This window comes from Pan troglodytes, chromosome X, assembly GCF_028858775.2.
Source record: "Pan troglodytes isolate AG18354 chromosome X, NHGRI_mPanTro3-v2.0_pri, whole genome shotgun sequence".
NCBI lineage: Eukaryota > Metazoa > Chordata > Mammalia > Primates > Hominidae > Pan > Pan troglodytes.
The window spans coordinates 150,401,176-150,421,263 of record NC_072421.2 but is presented as its reverse complement, the minus strand read 5'-3'; the positions used below and the strand labels follow the sequence as shown (position 1 = coordinate 150,421,263).

Sequence of the window (20,088 nt, the reverse complement as noted above, 5' to 3'; positions counted from 1 at the left end):
GGTGACATGGAGGAGACCAGAGCCACCCAATCACAGTAGACCAGAAGTCTCTTCCGCGACAGCCATCAGCAGAGCCAGTCAAGCTGCACCACTGTGGGGAGAGTAGCAGGAGCCCCGACTGGATAGAAGGCCAAAGATTCTGCCATGCAGGACCCAGTGGGCCATGGGAAAGGGTTTGGACTTCATTCTAAGGAAAATGGAGAGCCACTAGAAGGTTTTAGCAGGGGAGAAATGTGATCTAGCTTATTTTTAAAAAGATCCCTCCAATGCCTCTGCAGATGGCAAAAAGTTGCAGGCTGCATGGACAGGGCTCTAGCGGAGTCCTCCCCATTAGTGGCAGCTTAAAGAACAGAGTCTCTGGTGGCCTCTCCTTGGACCTGCTCGGAGACAGTGGTTTCAGAGGCCAGGACCTGCTGTCCCCTTCCTGTGTTGACTTGTGGGCCTGGATTTAGAATTCGGGCTCTGGTTCCATGGCATGAATTGCAAACTATTGAAGTTAGTGAGGGAAAGGGGCCCTGGGTGTGCTGAGGGAAGTAGGAAAGCATCAGCAGGGCCTTCCCCACAGGATTCCCTCCTTGGCCAGACTGCAGTAGGATGCAGGAGGCAGATGATATCTTGCGGTTGTAGCTCTTTGCAGACACTGGCTTTGCCACTCCTCCCTAGCCATCTGCTCTGAACCAGAAGGACTCTAGCATAGTTTGGAGCTAAACTATTTATGCCAACATCTGCATACCTAGCCTTTGCCCCAAGAATGATTCAGGCTTGGTTTGGAACCACTTAGGGACAAGAGGAACCTTGCCACTCTGCAAATCACCTGAGAAAGTGGCCCCTGACTCCCTCCAGGTCCAAGAAGCCAGAGCCCAGCTGGACACGCTGGTCTCTCCAGGGCTACTGCTTTTCCTCTCCCTGAACCTCAGAGCAGAGCCGCCTGGGGTAGGGATGGGGCAGGAAAAGGAGAGAAGGGAGAAAGCAGGAGCAAAGGGCCTCCTAGCTGGTCCTCAGAGCTTAACCAAGAAGTAAGAAGGTGCCGACTCTTCCATCATTCAGTCATTCACTCATTAATTTGTCCCTTCATGTATTCCCTACACGTTCATTTGACCAGCCCAAGACCAGCACCATGTGAGGGCTGGGCCTCCAGCTGTGAGTGGGCCTAGTGCCTACTCTGGAGGAGCTTGAGGGCCAGTGGCAGGGATCAGAAAAATGAACAAGATTCCAAAAAGTGGAAAGCCCAAGGACACAGGATGTGGTGGAATGTGGGAGTGTGGGAGAAGCAGTAGACAGGAGCCATAGGAAGTGACCAGTGCCCCACCCATAGCAGCCCAAGCAGCCTGGCAGCTTGACCCTGGTCTGTCACCAGGGGTATGAGAGAACCTGCCTCCCCCGGGCAGCTCACCTTCCTCTCTCGGAGCCGATGTCTACTGCAGCCAAGCCTTCAGGCCGGGAGCCCGTGGCTCCGGATCCCACATTGCCATCACTCAACTGTGCACTTGACCTGTTATGAGAAGTGGAGTATTTGCTGACTCTAGTTGCGTTTTGATCTCATCTAACCCAGATGCCATGAGAGTGGGCCTCAAGACCAGAAGCACAGGCCTTTGGCTGCTACTCTGTGCTGCTCTGACCAGAGCTGAGCCAAGCCCAAGTTGACTCTAACAGGAAGTATTTCTGTATTTTTTCCAAACCTGATGGGTTGGTTGGGAGCAAGGTGGAAAGTCAGGAGGAGGTTAGTTCGTTGCGGGGGGGGGGGGGGGGAGCTGATTGCCAACAGAGCAAGGGGCAAGACATGTGGGTCTGGTAATAAGCCATAGAGGGATTCCTTTCCTCATTTCCAGGGCTCAGGGTTCCAGCTAGGGGCTCCAGGGATCCACACTGAGAAGATGGGTGTGTGGGTTCTTAGCTGTAACTGGCTACCAGGTTCTCACTGAAGAAATGCCCAGCCTGCAGCCACTGCTCACCAGACACATTTGGCACTGGTCTGGCTTGGAGGACAGGTCAGTGGGCTGGCTGTGCAGCGACTGGGGACAATCATCCCATCTGGACTCATCATCCACCGCTATGGCTCCAACTTCCCGTCCTGGACCCCTCACCCCTTGCCACAATGTCTCCCTTAGTCCACGGGTCATCCTGAAAGTCTCCGCTACATGCTCTATGGGGGCCCACATACTTTGGTCACTGACTCTCCCAGACTGCCAGCTTGGTGGCCTTGCTTTGCCCTGGCCATTGGCAGGGCTGCTTTGTCCTGCAGTAAAAGCACAGTGAGTGTGGAAGCTTCAGGGGAATGGAAGGAACTCAGCACAGGCCAGGAGCTGGGGATAGCCTGCCCTGGAGTTTGGTCCTGCTCTCTAACTGGCTCCCTGAGGAATCATGGCAGGGGCCTACCTCCCTCCAGGCCTCATTCATTCATTCTTTCTTTCTTTCAACAGATGTTCATTAAAGACCTGCAGTACCCCAGGTACTGGGGGAACAGTGGGAACAGGACCTTCCTGGCCCCAGCTGCATCCATTGACATTGCACCGGAGGCCATGGAAGTCCTTCAGCTGGGTGTATGTGGGCTCCGTGTTCTGGGAATGAAGTGTCTGCTTCCTGCACTGAGTTACCTTGCAGCATCTGTGTTGGGGCCCCTGAAAGCCTCCTCACCAGCCAAGTCCCTCTGGAGCTCTCTGGAGCAGGGGGCCTCCTTGTCTTTGTTGCCTGGGGAAGACCTATGGAGGAAAGAAATGGAAGTTAACCATGCAGCAGCCATTCACACTCAGGTGTGGGCTGTTACCTCATCCTCAAACGCCAGCTGTCTCCACGGAGCTTAAAACCTGCTACTGGGCCGGGTGCAGTGGCTCACGCCTATAACCCAGCATTTTGAGAGGCCGAGGCAAGAGGATCACTTGAGCCAGGAGTTCAAGACCAGCCTGAGAAACACAGCTAGACTCCATCTCCACAAAAATATTTTTGAAAGTTAGTCAGGAGTGGTGGTGTGTGCCTGTGGTCCCAGCTACTTGGGAGGTTGAACCTGGAAGGTTGAGGCTGCAGCGAGCTGTGATGTCACCACCGCACTTGAGCCTGGGCACACACAGCAAGATGCTGTCTTAAAAAACAAAATCAAAAACAAACAAACCCTGCTGATTGACAGATTGGACAATTCTCAAAACTTCATTACTAATAGCTACTGTTTTTTGTTTTTTGTTGTTGTTGTTTTATAGCTACTGTGCTGGGATTACAGGTGTGAGCCACTGCGCCTGGCAATAGCTACTGTTGATTGAGCATTTGAGCCTGTTCTGGTGACTTTATATGCGTTAACTCTGCAAATCAACCCCAGGATATGGGCACTGTTATCACCCATGCCCATCTTTCAGATGAGCAAACGGAGGCACACAAAGCTCCTGTGATTTGCCCCAAATTTCACAGGTAATAAGAGGAGTAGCTGGGATTTGAATCCAGGCAGTCTGACTTCAGAGTTCTGGACTATATCCCTGTATGGTGTAAGACTGATCCTAATCTCCTAATTTAAGCCCCCTTCTGTTCTCCTTCAGGTCCTCAGGGAGCCCCATGTTGTCAAATCCAGGAGAGACAGTCCCATCATTATTTCAAACCACCATTCAGTACTGCTGACCCAGTGGGCCACTCCAGCCTTCTCACCACCCCTCCTCCCTTGATCCTGTCAACACCACCTGCCTACCTCCCTGGCCACACACCTTCCTGGTCTCCGCCTTTTTCTCCTCCCTTTGGCGTGCTCCACCACTTGCTGGACTGTCTCCTCCCCTCCCAAGGTGTCAACTGCCACCCTTGAAGCAGCGATCTCCACTTGTTCCTGCCTCTCCTCTGTACTGGCCTGCACACCCACTAACTCCCAACTGGCCCTCAGGAGGCCCACTCTCAACATGGCGAGAAGAGACTGCCCTCACCCAGCTGTCCCCAGGAGGGCTGGCCAGGTGGCTGCCACCTGCATACTGAGGTCGGTGCCCAGCTTCCATTGGCTCACCATGAGCCCCATGTAAAGCTAGTTTACGCTCATGATTTCAGCTCTATTCTGTCTGCATATAACGTGGAAATCTCTTGAGCCCTAATCACTCTCTCAAACCTCAATCACAAACCTTAAAATACCTCCCTCCTGGAAATTTTGACTTCAATGCCTACGAATAAACTCGTCAAATGAGTTCACTCAGCAAATGCCAAGTCTTTCCATCACCCCTCTCTGTCCCCCTGCTCCCTGCCCCAGCTAGTACAATGAGCTATGGTGCAGAAGGTGGAAGGTGGGAGTAGGGCAGGCTGAGCGGATCTGCCTGCTCTGGACCATGTGACCTTGAGCAAGTTACTTAACCATTCAGGGTCTCAGTTTCTTAATCTGTAAAATGGGCATAGTGATTGTATCTACATCCATGCAGAATGGATGCTGCCATGCAGAATCAACAAGCCCTCAGATGCTGCCTGGGGAAGAAAGTCAGGAGAAGGAGATGACCCAGAAGAGAGGACATTTGAGGTGGAACGGAAAGATGAAGAGGGGAAAGGGCATCTCAGGCAGAGCCTCCAGCCTGCACAGAGAAAGGCCCAGGGAGGGAGGAGCCTGCAGGTGGGGCCAGGTACTGAGTTCAGGCTGCAGAGCATAGTGGGAGGGGCTTTGCAGGGCTTTCTGCAGGGGGCTGGCATAACTACTTCTGCCCTTTGGAAACATCACCCAGGTAGATGTGGAAGGGAGTCCAGGGATGGGACAGTAGGAAACGGTCGCAGACAACTGGGTGAGTAGCAGTGGAGGCCTGGGCCAGGGGCAGAGCAATAGGGATGGAAACATCTCTAAAATAAAGTGGACGGGACTTGGTGCCTTGGGGGCAGAATTAAAGTGGGAGGAGCCAAGGAGGAGGGTAAAGGGACCTAGAGATCGCTCAGGACTCATCTTGGATGTCACTTCCTCCAGGAAGCCCTCCCCAAACACTCCCACCCACCACACTGTTGAGAGGCCTCTGCTCGAAGTTCCTGCCACCCCAGGGATTAAGGGATGACCTTCAGTGTACACTCCCGCTTCTCTCCCCAGTCTCTGGCCTTCACAAGGTAGGGGCCCAGTCTCCCTGCTCGGATCTCTCCTAGCCTCCACCCCAGCCCCCGAATCCTGCCTGCATGTCACCTGGCTGTCTGACCCCCACCCCAGGGCAGAGGCTGAGCCCCTCGTGCTCCCTGCTGGTTGTGGCCTCCTTGACCCACCCCTCCCCAGCACAGAGCCTAGTGGCATGGAGAGCTGTGGACTCTGACCCAGTGACCCCACTCTATTCCCAGTGGCCCTCTCACACAGGCAGGGCAATGGCCTCAGTGGCCTTCACGGGCTCCTTAGACCCAATCCTCCTCCCACCCCCACCAACATCCCCAGCACGGCTGACTGGTCCCATCTTCAGCGATTGGCAGGGTTGAGCTGTCACTTCCCAGGGGCTCCTGGCACACAGCATCTCTGGCTGACCTCATTCATGCTCATGTCGGCGTCTGCCTCCCCCACCAGGCAGATGGCAATTCCAGCCAGGGGGTCCTGTTCACTACTGTGTCCCAGGGTCGGGCCTGTACCCTTACACAGACTAAGCGCTTGCTCCATAATGGTTTTCTGAGTGAAAGAATGAGATGGGGCAGAAAACCCAGGTCGACCATGCCTCCCATCAACCTGTTGGCCCTACAGTGGCAGAGCCGGCCTTAGGCCTCATCATTTGCCACCTGAGGCTGCTGCTTCCATCTCTAGAATGGTGTCCAGGGAGCCAGGACAGCAGCAGGACCCCCATACCTCATGCCTTCCAGGTCTGGGGCCACCAGGCGGAGTCCTGCCCTGGGTGTCAGGATCTGCAGGCGGACAATTTCCTCACCTCTTGAGCTGCGGGCCAAAGGAGAGACCCAGTGGGTTGCAGGTGAGAAAAGTCTCCCCCTTCTTGGGCTGGTGAGTGCGGTGGGCCGCCCAGACCCACTGCCCCCTTTTGATGTGCTCTCATCTCCTCCTTGGCCTTGAGCCTTGTTGGTGCTGCAGCTGAGCTCGGGCCACTGACCTGTAGGCCCCTTCCCCAGTCTCCCACCCCTGACCTGAGCCCAGCCCTCCCTCAGGCACAGCAAGGGCCCTTCTGGGTAGAAATGAAACCTCCCAACCCGTGCTTCTACCAACCATTTGCAGGGGCAACCCCAGCCTGTGACCCCACCAGGGTATCCAAAGTGGCCATTTGTGAGGCCAGGGGTAGTTCTGCATTCATGGACTGGTGGGGACTGAGGGGTATGAGAGACTCAGAAAACCCACGGACCAAATATGGAATGAAAACCAGTGGGAGGGGATGTCGCAGACTCGGGGATGAGGACAAAGGGCCCCTTTGAGCTTTCCTCTTGCCAGCCACGCTCAGAGCCCTCCCCCAGATGACCACAGGCCACCCCGGACACACATCCCTCCAAGTCTGATGCATTCTCTGGCCGTACTGCAAGGCATGACGCCCAGCAGGCTTGGCCATGGTGTGGCCAGGGCCAGAGAGAATATAGAGCTCCCAGGCTTTCTGGGGGTGGACCCTTCACCCCAAACCAGACCTCCTTAGGTCCATGGAGCAAAGCCTAATTCCAAGCCACACTGCAGTCACTCCTGCCTTTGATTGTCCCTGGGCACTGGAAGTGCAGACAAGCCTGAGCCCCAGGCCTGCCCTGGTGAAGCTCTGGGCCCAGCAGGGTCAGGCAGGGGCAGAGAGGCATGGAAACTGACCTTGCTGTGCTGCAGGGCCCAGAACAGGTTTAGCCATGGGAGCAGTGGACAAGCTTCATGGAGGCATATATGGCCCGACCCAGGCCAGCTGAAGGGAGATCGGGGGAGGAGGAGGAGGTAGAGGCTGGCAGGGGTCCTGAATGTACAGACTAGATCTGGTATGGCAAAGGGAAGATGCAGGATGGGCTTGAAGTGGAGGTGGGGGGTTTATAGGTTCAGACTGGCACTTTAAAGAGGCCACTCAGGGGTCCCAGGAGGGGTAGGGGTTGGAGTGGCCAAGGTGAAAGCAAGGAATGAGCCATGGACGGCTGGGTCAGTGGGCTGCTCATCTCTGTCCCTCCACTTTCACCCTGGCCAGGGCCTGGAGCGCTCAAAGTGACCAGAGGGAAATGGAAGGGCTACCAAGGACAAGGCCTCTCCCATCATGAAAGCCAGGAGGGGCCCTAGACACACAGACAGCTCTGACTTCTCCCCATCTCCTCTCGTGATAACGACGATGACATCGTTGTTGAGGATGATGTCATTTATGATGACAGTATAAAACCCCTGGCTAACTCATTTAAATCAGGTTGTGCCAGGGAACAGGAATGTCACAGGCAAGCACAACATATTTTCTCACTGGCGTTTCTGGCTCTGTCACAGAGGAAATGGGAACAAAGTGTCACCCCAGGCTGCTCCAGTGACTGATGTCAGACTAGGGCAATGTGGGCAGACACAGAGGGAAGACGGCTGCGCAAAGACAGAGGCCGAGATGGGAGTGAGGCGGGCGCAAGCCAGGAAACACCAAGGATTGCAGGCAACAAAAGGTAAGAGAAAGGTATGGAACAGATTTTCCCCCAGAGCCTTTGGAGGGAGCATGGCCCTTCCGACACCTTGATCTCAGACTTCCAGCCTCCAGAATTGTGAGAGGATAAATGCGTGTGGTTTTAAGCCACTCAGTTTCTGGTACCTTGTTACAGCAGCTCCAGTAAACTAATACAAGGGTCTCTCCTCCCCCACAACCCGCTACCCCACCATCTCCCCAGACTCTCAACCACAGACAGCTCCAGTCCAAGCTGAAGTCCAGGACCACGCTGGAAGGCTGCACACCCTTGGAAGGCACCCAAGGAAGAGAGGCAGGCATCTGCTGAAGCCTGAAGCCCAAAACTGATCACAGCCACCTGTGGGAATGCGACCAACTGTGGCCTGTGCCAAACAGTGTGTGACTCATTCTGCCAAAGAGCGAGGAGGCGGGGATGTGGGGCGAGGGGATACCTCCTTTTCACTGCCTTTGGCCACATTTCCCTCAAATGCCAGCAGGTGGAGATATTGATCTCTTCCTGTATTTGAATAACGGCCCTGCAGCTCAGCACGCCTATGACTGGGAGCCCCCGAGGATACCAGCACCCAGGCACTGTGGTAAGTACTTCAGGTGCACTATCTCATTTAGCATTTGGGACAGCCTTGGGAAGTAGCTATTACTGCTCTCCCTATTTTATCCACGGGGAAACTGATGCATGGAGAGATGAAGAGACTTGCTCAAGGTCACACAGTCAGTCTGATGCAAAGCCAGGGTTTTGTCCTGTGCCAGAAGCTGTGCTCCTACTCCCTGCTCCCCAGACGCTCTGCCAGGCAGCATGCTGGGCAGAGCCTAGGACCAGGACCTAGGAGGCCATGCCCTGGTCAGGTGAGGCAAGCTTGACCAGTGCTTCGGGTAAAGCAGCCAGGCCTGGGGTCGAGAAGGGGTGCATGTGTAGAACCAGTTTCTCCAAGAGAGGGTCCCTAAACTGGGTTCAGGTTGCAAGGGGGGCAAGAGTTATGAGGAGCTGACCTTTGCACTGTAGCTAAGGGGAACAGGGCAGGGCAGGGGGTGGGGAGAGGGTAGCCTCGATAGGTCTGTGCCTGGGGACAAGGCTGTGACATTCTCCTCTTCCACTCTGCCACAAACCAGCCTTTTCTGAAGTGCTGCAGGACCCTGAGTTTGATTGAGTCATTGTTCCTCACGGGCTGGGCTTCTCAGACACCAGGCAGATAGGAGCTGGGCCTGGGAGTACTGATGGTGGCTGCTTGGTCCAGTGCAGCACCTAACGTGGTAGGGTCAGAGAAGACGGCCCTCCAGGGTCAGGATCAGCCAGCAGCTTTCCTGGAAGCTGCCTGGGTGAGCTCCAAATATTGAGTGACCAGAATTGGAGGAAAGAACTCTCAGAAGCATCAAGCTGAGCCTCCTGTTGGGAGCTTGCCCCAGACCCTGAATCTCTAGCCTTTATTTGTTATGGCAACCTGAGCAAACTTAAAAAGCCACCTTGCAATGACAACCATATGATGGGGATTAAACATCGAAAGGAATTTTGTGGAATAAATGTCAAAGTGCCTTTTAAATCTATAATACAGCACAATCTAATTCTCCTCCATTCTTTCTCTCTTTTTTTTCTTGTTTTAGAGACAGGGTCTTGCTCTGTCACCCAGGCTAGAGTGTAAGGGTGCAGTCACAGCTCATTGCAGCCCCAAACTCCTGGGCTCAGGCAGTCCTCCCACCTCAGCCTCCCAAGTAGCTGGGACTACAGGTGTACATCAATGCTCCCAACTAATTTTTAATTTTTATTTTTTATTTTTTTGTAGAGATGGGGTCTTGCTATGTTACCTAGGTTGGTCTCAAACTCCTGGCTTCAAGCCATCCTCCTGCCTTGGCCTCCCAAAGTGCTGGGATTACAGGCATGAGCCACCATGCCCAGCCTCCTATATTATCTTCTAAAAGGCACCTGAGGCCAAGCGCGGTGGCTCACGCCTGTAATCCCAGCACTTTGGGAGGCTGAGGTGGGCAGATCACAAGGTCAGGAGTTTGAGACCAGCCTGGCCAATATGGTGAAACCCGTCTCTACTAAAAATACAAAAATTAGCCGGGCGTGGTCGCGTGCACCTGTAATCCCAGCTACTCGGGAGGCTGAGGCAGAAGAATCGCTTGAACCCGGGAGGCGGAGGCTGCAGTGAGCCGAGATCACACCACCGTACTCGAGCCTGGGCGACAGAGCGAGACTCCATCTCAAAAACAAACAAAACAAACAAACGAACAAACAGAAAGGCACCTGAAACCATTTATTGCCTTTCTTTAAAAGAGAAATAAGGAGAAATGAGAACTGTATACTGTTATGGGCTGACTTGTGCCACCCAAAATTCATATGTTGAGGTCTTAACCCCCATGACCTCAGAATGTTACTGCATTTGGAGATGGGGCCTTTAAAGAAGTGACTAAGTTAAAATACAGTTGTTAGGGTGGGCCCTGATCCAGTTGGACCAATGTCCTTATAAGAAGTGATTAGGGTCTGGGCGTGGTGGCTCATGCCTGCAATCCCAGCACTTTGGGAGGCTAAGGCAGGAGGATCATTTGAGTCCTAGAGTTCCAGACCAGCCTGGGCAACATGGTGAAACCCTGTCTCTACAAAAAATTTAAAAAAAAACTAGCTGGGTATGGTGGCCTGTGACTGTAGCCCCAGCTACTCAGGAGGCTAAGGCTGGAGGCTCTCTTGAGCCTGGAAGGTCGAGGCTGCAGTGAGTGGTGACTGTGCCACTGCACTCCAGCCTGGGCGACGGAGTGAGACTCTGTCTCAAAAAAACAGAAGTGATTAGGACGCAGGCACACACAGACAGGGATGAGCATATAAGGGCCCAGGGAGAAGATGGAGTCTACCAGCCAAGGAGAGAGACTCAAGAGGAACCAACCTTGCCGTCACCTTGATCTCACACTTCTATCCTCCAGAAGTGGGAGATGATACATTTCTGTGGTTTAAGCGCCCCAGGGTGTGGTACAATACTTTGTTGTGGCAGCCTTTGCCCCCATATCCCTCAATTGCCAAGTCCCCTAGATCAGGGGTCCCCAACCCCAGCCTGAGGATCAGTACCAGTCTGTGGTCTGCTGGGAATCAGGCTGCACAGTAGGAGGTAAGCTAGAGATCATTACTGCCTTAGCTCCGCCTCCTGTCAGATCAGCAGATTCTCAAGAGAGCGCGAACCGTATTGTGAACTGCACATGTGAGAGATCTAGATTGTGCGCTCCTTATGAGAATCCGGTGCTTGATGATCTAAGGTGGAACAGTTTCATCCTGAAACCATCCCCTGCTCCGTCCCGTGGAAAAAGTGTCTTTCACGAAACCAATCCCTGGTGCCAAATAGACTGGGGAGCTCTGCCCTAGATATTGCCTTGTAAAGAATTCTCAAGTCTTCCTTTCCACATCTTCTATGGACCAAAGTTCTTATGGGGAGAGTCAGACAACCAGAGAAGATCAAGAGAGGGAGAGAGTGAAAAGGAGGAGCACCCTGGCAGTCTGCTGCCTGGGGCCATGGAGGGAGCTGGCCTCATGCTCCTGGCTCCCTCTGCCAGCATTTCTGTCTCCCTCCCAGACTGAGGAAGTAACCCTGAGGACAGTGGTCACCTGTCTATAAATGGCTGTGGAGCTCAAATTGGGGGATTGCTATGGTATTAGGAGAGCCTGAACAGCCCTTGGGGGCCTGGGAAGTGACCGGTAGGGACAGGCCCTCTCCCCTTCTGGATGCAGGGGTCTTCCAAGGGTGCTACAGAGATGCAGCTCTTAGGAGACCTAGATTTGAGCAAAGGTCTCAATCCAGGCAGGCACTTTAAACAGCAGCAACAGCAGGTGGTGGCTCTCCCTGCAGGACTTAGCACCATTCTGCACAAAGTACAAGAAGGTATTAGTTGTCCACAGACAAGAGAGCACCATTATCTGCCCAGATTCTCAGGGATCAGAAATCAAGACAAATCACGGCCCTTCCTGGAGTGAGATCACCAGTGCTCAGCCTGTCCTTGCCCCATCACCCCACTGCCACACCCTCCCCAGCTGGCAGAACCAGCCAGCCAGGCTGGCGGGAAGCCATCACACCCACTCACAAGCCAGAGTCAGCTCTCGGCACCCACCTGAGCTCCTGGCTCCCAGCGGGGCTAGGCATACTTGGCAGGCACTCTATCCAAATTGCCCGAGATGCTTTGGTCCTGCCTCCATCCGCACTGGCAAAGAAGGTGGCTGTGAGAGGCTCTGGAGATGTCAGAGCCTCCTCCCTGGGCATGCTGAATGTGGCTAACTTATTGGAGTGCAAGGAGCAAGTCTGACAATGGCAGGCTACTGCCATGGTGGCTGGCCCTCTCAAACCCCAAGGATGGTACTTTTTCTTGGGGTGTTCAAGTTGCCACCAGGCTCAGTGGTGCAAGGGTTAAGGTGACACAGATACGTACTCAACAGACCAGAGCCAGGTGCTCTCTCCCGGGGGGCTGGACTGTTTTGCTCCTTTCAGCCCTGGGACATCCAGCCAGATGGGCTCTTACTGATTTCTTTGTCCCGTCTTGTCACTGGGCACATGGGGACACTGATCTCGAAGCCCAGCGTGGAGGTGCCCTGACTGAGGTTCCTCAATGACTGAGTGGCAGGTATGGCAGCCACCAGCCCCAGGCAGAGATGAGCGCAATGGATTACCTGTTTGAGCCAGGAGTGGATCTTGCCAGAGCAGGTGGGTCCTGGCTCTTCTCAGAAGGCCCGTCCTCTTCCACCACCTCCACCCTTTGAGCAAGAAGAGAAACGGCGCTTGTGGTCTTCTTGGCTGCCCTAGAGCTTGGAGGCCTCAAAGAACATGCTTCCAGTGGCGTCTAACTGACCCAACCCTTCAGGATCACGGCCAAGAGGTGGCCCAGGCTGGGGGTTCAGTGACTCCAGCTCAGGATAAGGACAGCATACTGGGTTGAATAGTGTCCCCCCAAAATTCACGTCCCCTGGAACCTGTGACTGTAACCTTATTTGGAAATAGGGTCTTTGCAGATGTAATCAGGTAAGATGAGGTCATACTAGAGTAGGATGGGTCCTAAATCCAATGACCGCTGTCCTTGTAAGAAGAGGGAAATCTGGACACAGACACACAGAGAAGAGAAGGCCATGTGAAGACAGAGGCACAGACTGGAGTGATGCAGGTACAAGCCGAGGAACGCCAAGGATCACCAACCACCAGCAGAAGCCAGGAGAGTGGCCTGGGATGGTTTCTCCCTCAAAGCCTCCAGAAGGAACCCACCCTGCTAACACCTTGATCTAGACTTCTGGTCTCCAGAACCGGGAGAGAATCCCTTTCTGATGTTTTAAGCCACTCAGTTTTTGGTACTGCGTTACGGAAACCACAGGAACCAAATGCAGCCAGGAAGACCCCCCCACCGCCCCCCGTTCTCTGTCACTTCCTTTGTGCTGCCACCATCCCTGCTCTCTGTATTCCTGCCAACTTCCTGGTCTTCCAACACAGCAAGCTAGTCCCACCCCGGGCCTGTGCACTGGGGCCCTCTCCCTGGGGCAGTTGGCATGCTGTCTTCTCTTGGGTTTGCAGTCCCCAGCTAGCCACCTCAGCACAGAGAGGCCTTCCCTGTCCACTCAACTGGAAGTCCCTCAAATTCAAGTTTCCAGAAGTTTCTTTCTTGCTTTCCCCCGAATATTTTCCTCCTCCAGAAGGTGCCCTGTCTCAACTAATGGTGACACCCCTCCCTCATTCAGCTGGAGTGTCCCGACGTTCTGATCATTCCCTGTTAAGCCCTGTTCACCCTTTAGGGCCCATCTCCAATGTCACAGTCACCTCCCAGGGGAAGTTCTCTTGATGGCCCAGGTTTTGATCCTGGATGAGAGCAGAAAGCAAGGCATCAGGCAAGCAACAGGGGCAGGGGAACAACTCCCAGAGGGCCTTGGAAATGCTCCATCTTGGGTCAGGGGCCCAGCCCCATTAGCCATTGGCAAATGGAAGAGCTTGACCACATATGCTACCACAGCCACCCAGGTGCTTGCCAGGCCTCCAGACAGAAGCCCCCAGCCCCTCACAACTCCCCCTGCTCAGGGACAGTAGTCCCCCACATCCACATCCCCTCTCCACAGCTCCCACACTACACCCCTGCTGACGGAAGGCCTTCCTGTGGCCAGTAACAGGCCTCCAAGGTGTCCCTTGATGACACTTACCTCTTCGCGATAAACGGTGCCTGTGTCTCCTGGGTAGGACTGCTGGAAAGGAAGCAGAAAGGCAATGCTTTGGGCAGAGCCCGTGGGCAGGTGACATCAAGACCGCTCTACCTCAGAGGGTCCTGGGCCCTCTCCATTCCCGGCACTTCACTGTCCCTGGTGGTAGCCGCCAGACCTCTCCATTTTCTAGAAAGTACATCTGAGAATCTGAGAAGGCTCAGCTAGGAAGGCCCTTGGGGGTGATCTCTCCACCCACCCTTTCATCAGCCAGAGAAGGCTGGAGCTCTGAGGAGAGGAGAGCTGTCCTAGAGCCTGGAGCCAGTTGGTGGCAACTCACCCAGTGCTCTTCTTGGCCGCTGACAGGACGTAGGAGTGCTCCCGGGGAGCTGTCCTCCTCAGAACACTGCTTGCAGCCTCTGACCTGGGGTGACACGGGGTGGGGGAGCATCTGATGGGTGCCAAGCTGGACATGCTCTGCCAGCCTAGCCTGGGATGGACTCGGGGTGACTTAGGGCCACCCCAGGGAGGCAAGGGGTGAGAGAAACCAGATTTGCACCTGCTCCAAGGACTATTCAAAGGAAATGTAGAAACTGAAGGAAGGGCAGCCCACGTTTATGGAGCATGTGGCATGTGCCCGGCTCTGCGCCGGATGCCAACATCCTCGCATTGGCTTATTGCTCTTCTCAATCCAGGAAAGTAGACACTAGTATCCTCTGTGATTTACAGATGAGGAAACTGAGTCCAAGAGGCTTTCATTATTTGCCCAAGAGCACTCACCTAGCAGGTGGCAGAGCTGGCATTCAATGCTAGGCAACTCCTAGCTTCTGGCTCTTTTCCTTGCTCCACCCAGGCCTGGGGGCCCCTGCCACTGTGAACTATTCCCTGAGGATAGCCAATCTGCCAGGGCCTTTGGCAATGGGGCTTTGCTGTGATTCCTGCGCCACAGATGGGTCAGCAGATATGGACCTGGTGGCTGGCTGAGCCCAGGGAGGGGAGGGCTTTATTTCCTCAGGGCCCAACTGCTGTACAGGCCCCAAGCCAAAGGCATACAAAAGGTGATTAACAAACCCTTTCTGTCATAGTTCACCAGCACTGGGTGGTGTGTGGTCAGTGTCCATGGACAGAGGACTGAGGAGGGGCAAGGGTCCATGGAACTTTGCTGGCCTGTGTGGACGAGGGCAGCTTGGCGCAGAGACTAGGGTAGAATTTCAGCAGCATGGGGCACACTCCCACTGCTGTGCATGCCTGGGGCTCAGTTTGGGGTCCAGGGGCATTCAGAACTGTGGAGTCAACCCCTGCCCCCAAGGCATGCAGATCATGCAGATAGAGGGCACTGTGCAGGTGGCTTCTCCCTGAATATTTTTGTTCAACTGTCTCAGGGCCCTTTCTAACAAACCGATTTAGAGCCCTGAAGAGCCTCCACATGAGACTTTTCCCTGGACCCACATTACCTAGGTTCTACCCCACAGAAGGTTCTCAAGGGCCCCTCAGCTGGCCCAACACTGAGTGGGTGGTTCTGGCACTCAGAGAATGACACCTATTCTCATGCTCCGTGGGCTACCGCTGATGGCCTACGTGTTGTGCATTTTGTCACCCCAACCAGTACAATTCATTCCAGCAGTCTTCGAAGACTCAGGCTCCTGCCCTGCCCCCCGGGATGCCCAAAAGGCACCATTCCATTACCTCCGTTTCTGTTCATCTGAGGAGAAAGGCACCACCTCCTCCTCCTCCTCGGTGTCCCCTGATGTAGAGCTGCGCCTGATATTGTAGGGTGCCCTAAGAGAGGGGAGAGGCGCTTTCCTGTCATAGGCTGCCACCCTCAGCAGCTTGGCTTCCTGGCTTTCAACAACAATGACAAGGCAAGTCAATATCTCTGCCTTTGGGCCTTAGGTCATGCCACTTGTTCCTCCTTGAGAGCCAGCTCTCCCCTCCCTCCCTGTTCGAGCCTCTCCCCTTCCCCAGAAAGGTTACCCAGCAGCTCCCCAACCCTGGATGATGGAGGCAAGGGACAAACAACGGAAAGATGTGGTCCCCTGGGAACTAGAGACACAATTCACACCTCTGTCCAGAGAACCCTCCTCCCTGAGCATGCAGTGGGGGGTGGGGGGCTTTGAAAGGGACCCCAAGGGGAGCACTAAGGGAAAACCCAAAGGTTTCTATCCAAGAAGCAGCTCAGATTTAGGCACACAATGCTCAGACTGACAGCAGCACCCTGAGGATCCCCAGGCCCCCAGCCCAGTGCAGCCAGGCAGAGCACCTGAGGCTCGGCCGGGTGCAGGGCCAAGCCCAGGAAGCACAGCCAGCCAGCAGCAGCCTCACGACCCATGACCCTTTCCCCAGATCCGTGGGGCCCCTCCTACAAGCTTCCTGCAGTCTCCGCTCTGCCTCGGATCAGACGTGCAATGTGCACAGCCATCCAGTTTTCTGGGGCTTGTTACCCTCTGGTGGGCTCCAGGCCACAGCTGCAACTGGCAGGGAGTGTCAGGCAGGTGGGACTTCCCGGGCTGTGCTCGGAGGCAAGTAGTCAGCTGCCTTCAGTGGACCCAGAGTTTGGACTTGTTCCTTGGAGGAGGGAACCACGCTGAGCCTGGCATTGCATACTCACAGCTTCTTGTAATCCTCAGTGGTCATCTTGTAGCCAGAGGAGGAGGGGCGGGGAGGACCAGTGTTAGCTGTTCTCACCAGACTGGCAGCACTAGAGATGAGAAGGTTCCATGTGTCTACCTGCAGGCTCCCTCCTGCCTCCAGATTTGGCCACACAGCCCAGTGGACACATGAAAAGTGGACCAGGAGCTGCCTGGGAGCCTTTCCTCTTTGCTTTTGGTCCTGACAGACACCCAGAACTGCGCCACTCAGAGCAGGGCAGCCCCTGCTGCATAGGCAAACCCCACCGAGCTTCAGGGAACAGCCCAGCGGGCTCTTGTCTGTGTCTTTGCTTCCTGTTTCCGGGTCCCCTTGGCCTTTCCAGTCTGAAGGAGTCCCAGGCAATGTCTGATGCCAAGGTGCTTGAATTGCATGCAACTTCAGCCTTCTCAATGCCATCAGCAAGTCAAGTCAAGGGTGCCCACTGCCAGGCTAGGGGGACTCTACACCCAGCCCCTCCCAAACTCCTGCACCTCTCTGTCCCATTAGCCAGGCCTAGTCAGGACTGACCCCAGGACAAGGACACTGTTAGTGGCCCAGGACCTCCCAGAGACCCACACATCCACTTGGGACTGCCAGTCCCACCCCAACCCATCTCCTCTGGTCACCCCACCCTGCTCTCCAGGGTCCTGCCCTACCCAGGATGAAAGCTGGCACCTCCAAGGCCCCACAGTCCTGATAGGCAGAGCACTGTCTCTGCCAGGAGCCCAGACCAGGCCCTCACACCTCCCCACTGGCCGACTGGCCAACACCCCATGGACATACCTTTTTGGAGTCCCATTGGCCTTGGGGAACTGCTGCTGGGGCTGGGAAGAGCTGTCTATGGGCTTGGTGAACACTCCCCTAAAAGAGAGCCCAGGAGATGCTGGTGAGCTCCCTGGAGGGACTGGAGGGGTAAGAAGTCAGGGCTTGGTGTGAGTGGGCACAGGAAGGCCGGCAGAGTCCTGCGGTCACTTACCGGATGATGTAGCCAGTGGGAGCCCTTGTGCTCGGAGGCCTGCCGAAGAGAAGAAGGGGTGGAGTGAAGCGAGGCTTGCTGGAAGGCTGAGGTCATCCTACTTTATCCTGCCCTTAACTATAGCAAATAAGATTGGCTGGCAAGTGCTCCAGGTGTCCCAGTACAGCAGAAACGAGGGGTGCCAGCCCCCTGTGTCCCTGATCAGGTGCCCGCTATGCTCTGCCTATTTCCCTCATGCTCCCCCAGGAAAAGTGCCCCAGGTGACTCCTCATGGCAGGTGCCTAGGAAGGCAGTTTGATGGCCTCTCCAAAGTCCAGCTTCTCCTTGGCCAGCCAGTTCCCAGTGCTGCGCCGACGGAGCACTCCTCTCAGCTGACAGCCCTCCCATCCTCTGTGCTTGGGGCTGAACCAGTGCAAGCTGGAGGCTCCCCAGTCAGAGCCAGAGGCTTCCCCTCAGCCCGGGGTCTGACCTGATCTCCCTCAACAGCCTCCACCAGGAAGGTGCATGAGGGCCTGAAGGGGAGAGCCCAGGCAGCAGCCAGCCAAAGCCAGCTGTCCCCCTTCCTGTCCCTCGGGGCCCTCTTTGCTCCAGCTCCTTGCATGCCCACACCCCAAGTCTTGGTGGAAGTTTGAGACGAGAGGGCACGGCCAGGGCTTGTTCAGTGGCTGAGAAACATTAGGCTCTGGGTGCTTGGGACCTCCTGCTTGGCAGCAACTGAGGGGGCTCAGATAACTCAGGGGGCAGCCAAGACGAGCGGGCAGGGAGCTGACAGCCAGGGGTGGTCAGCCTGGAAGTTCTGGCCTCCGGGCAGGAGTTAGGGGCCCCTGCAAAGAGTCCTCCTCAGAGTTGGGGGAGGAGTCAAGGGGTCAGGGTAGACCCTTCTGTCCTGCAGTGGAGGGGATCTGGGCTGCAGCATCGGGGTTTGGGTCAAGGGCAACACAGAGCCTCCGGTAGTCTCCAACCCCACAATCTCCATCTCTAACAGAGGACAGCCTCCCAGAGGTGGCCATGTTGCAGGCACACTTGGGGGTTCTCGCTTTTGTATTGAACTGTTTACTAGGGTCCTGACTGAGTCCCCTGCTGGGACGTCAGTTGCCCAAAGACAGGGCCTTTGTCTTGACCACTCCTGCATCCTCTGTGCCCACCATGGGACCTGGCAGGTAGTGGGCGCTGAGTCATCGAGGGGTGACAGAGAGACCGTAGTTACTAAAGGTAGCCCTGTGTGCTGGCTGTAAACTTGAGGCCCTCCCTTCCAGAGGCCGCCACTGCCTCTACCACCCCCTGAGAAGCCACCTGCCGGCTGTTTGGAGCAAGGAGCGAGCCTGAATTTCAGTTCCCTTTCTCTGTCAGGAGCAGTTCCTCCAGAGGCCAGCTGCCTTTATCTGTGCCCACGCTCAAGGGATCTAGGCCATGATCCCTTGAGACCTCCTCCCTGGTCCCTGGCCTGCTGCCTTTATCTGTGCCCACGCTTCAGAGCCCCCGTAGACACTGTTCAGAGCCCCCCTAGACACTGTTATGGAAAAGTCTCCAAAAGAGAGAGAAGCCAGTTCTCCTTGGTCAGCTGACAAAATATGTCACGGTAAACTTGGGAGACAGTCAGAGCAAACTCGTGCCTCTCTACAGGCATGCTGAGTCCCAAGTACACTCAAGCAGTCAGGGTGACCTGCAGGAGTGAGTCACTGTGACTCTGGAAGCTGCCCAAAGCATCTCAGAGGCAGTATCAGTCCCTGCAGGGAATGGGTGGGAGGTTGTCTTCTTCTTAAAGACAATTTCAATCCCAGTTAACAGCTGGAGCCACAGAGGCCCAACAGGGAAGTCAGCTGCCCCACAGCCACACAGCAAGGCCAAGGGCCTGGACCAAGTGACTCCTACACTCCCCTTCCCAAAAGGAAGGTGCAGTGGAGAAGCCCCTCCTTCCTGCAGATTTCAAATTACTCATTGCAGACCCTTGGCTGGGGCTGCATCCCTGTCCCCTGTGGACTGCCCACCCCTCCCTGTTGAGGGCTGGCCCCAAGCTGCAGGAGAGTCCCTGGGGCTGACCCACCAGCCACCTGAGCACCACCTCTTACCTAGGCTTCGGAACCTCCCCAGCTGATGAAAAGGATGTGGCGCGACTCCGGCCTGAGGGCAGCTCTCTGGGGGAAAGAGGCATCCTGAAGGATTGGCTCCGAGACTCCCTGTCACCTGCCATCCTGTGGCCTCCATCCTAGAGGCTGCCCAGCAAGTGCTGCCATTTCTGCCACACATTCTCCTTCCCAGGCACCCAGGGGCTCTCCCACCCTGTGACATTGCTGGATAGCCTTTCCCATGCTCTGCCCTCTACATGGCCTGGCGGAGCTCTGAACGGTGGAAGCCCCTTCGCATCCCCAGGTATGGTCGGTCCCCCACGGATTGCGCGCCCCCACGTTGCTGCGGTCCCTCCCCACCTCCTTGCCTTACATGGTGCGACCCTCCGATTCATCCTGCTTGGTAATCCAGCTCTTGTCCCCCTTCAGCGTGGTTCGCACTTTCATCTGCTTGAGAACGTTATTGCGCTCCTCCTCGCCTGGTGGCAGAGGCTTCCCTGTGGTGGGAAAACCCAACCGCCTCAGAAGAGGAATGCAGCCCCAGGACCCTCGACCTCCTTTCCAGTTCTCCCAGTATGCTGCTCTCCCTTTGCTGCTGGGACAGTGCTTGTGGCCTGTAGGGGCAGGCTTGGAAGAAAACAGCCCCAAACAGAGCCTGGGACACCAGGGAGCCTGGGCCTCACCTTTGGTGCGGCCTCCAAGCGCTGAGATACTCATGGTGATTGCTCCGCAGCTCTCTTCTCAGTTGATTCAGCAGGGCTTCTG

General features: G+C 55.5%; 1 protein-coding gene across 11 annotated transcripts in view; it reads right to left on the bottom strand.

The window, feature by feature from the left end:
• Nucleotides 1–20,088, bottom strand: part of ZNF185 (zinc finger protein 185 with LIM domain) — a 75,530-nt gene that overhangs the window by 39,207 nt on the left and 16,235 nt on the right. For 3 of the 11 annotated variants that reach the window (XM_016944473.2, XM_063804736.1, XM_016944482.2), the window contains exons 2-15: nt 20,007–20,085; nt 19,697–19,820; nt 19,327–19,392; nt 17,258–17,296; nt 17,065–17,142; nt 16,262–16,351; nt 15,340–15,432; nt 13,994–14,077; nt 13,657–13,698; nt 12,151–12,234; nt 11,598–11,687; nt 5,747–5,833; nt 2,595–2,699; nt 1,394–1,492 (exon numbers count right to left, since the gene is read on the bottom strand). In XM_016944473.2, the coding sequence (XP_016799962.1) occupies nt 1,394–1,492; nt 2,595–2,699; nt 5,747–5,833; nt 11,598–11,687; nt 12,151–12,234; nt 13,657–13,698; nt 13,994–14,077; nt 15,340–15,432; nt 16,262–16,351; nt 17,065–17,142; nt 17,258–17,296; nt 19,327–19,392; nt 19,697–19,820; nt 20,007–20,040 (1,115 nt within the window). In that variant the 5' untranslated portion in view covers nt 20,041–20,085. Of the gene's footprint in view, nt 1–1,393; nt 1,493–2,594; nt 2,700–5,746; nt 5,834–11,597; nt 11,688–12,150; nt 12,235–13,656; nt 13,699–13,993; nt 14,078–15,339; nt 15,433–16,261; nt 16,352–17,064; nt 17,143–17,257; nt 17,297–19,326; nt 19,393–19,696; nt 19,821–20,006 lie in introns of all 11 variants that reach the window. The other 8 variants (XM_016944474.2, XM_054677173.1, XM_016944478.2 and 5 more) reach the window with 8 other exon arrangements.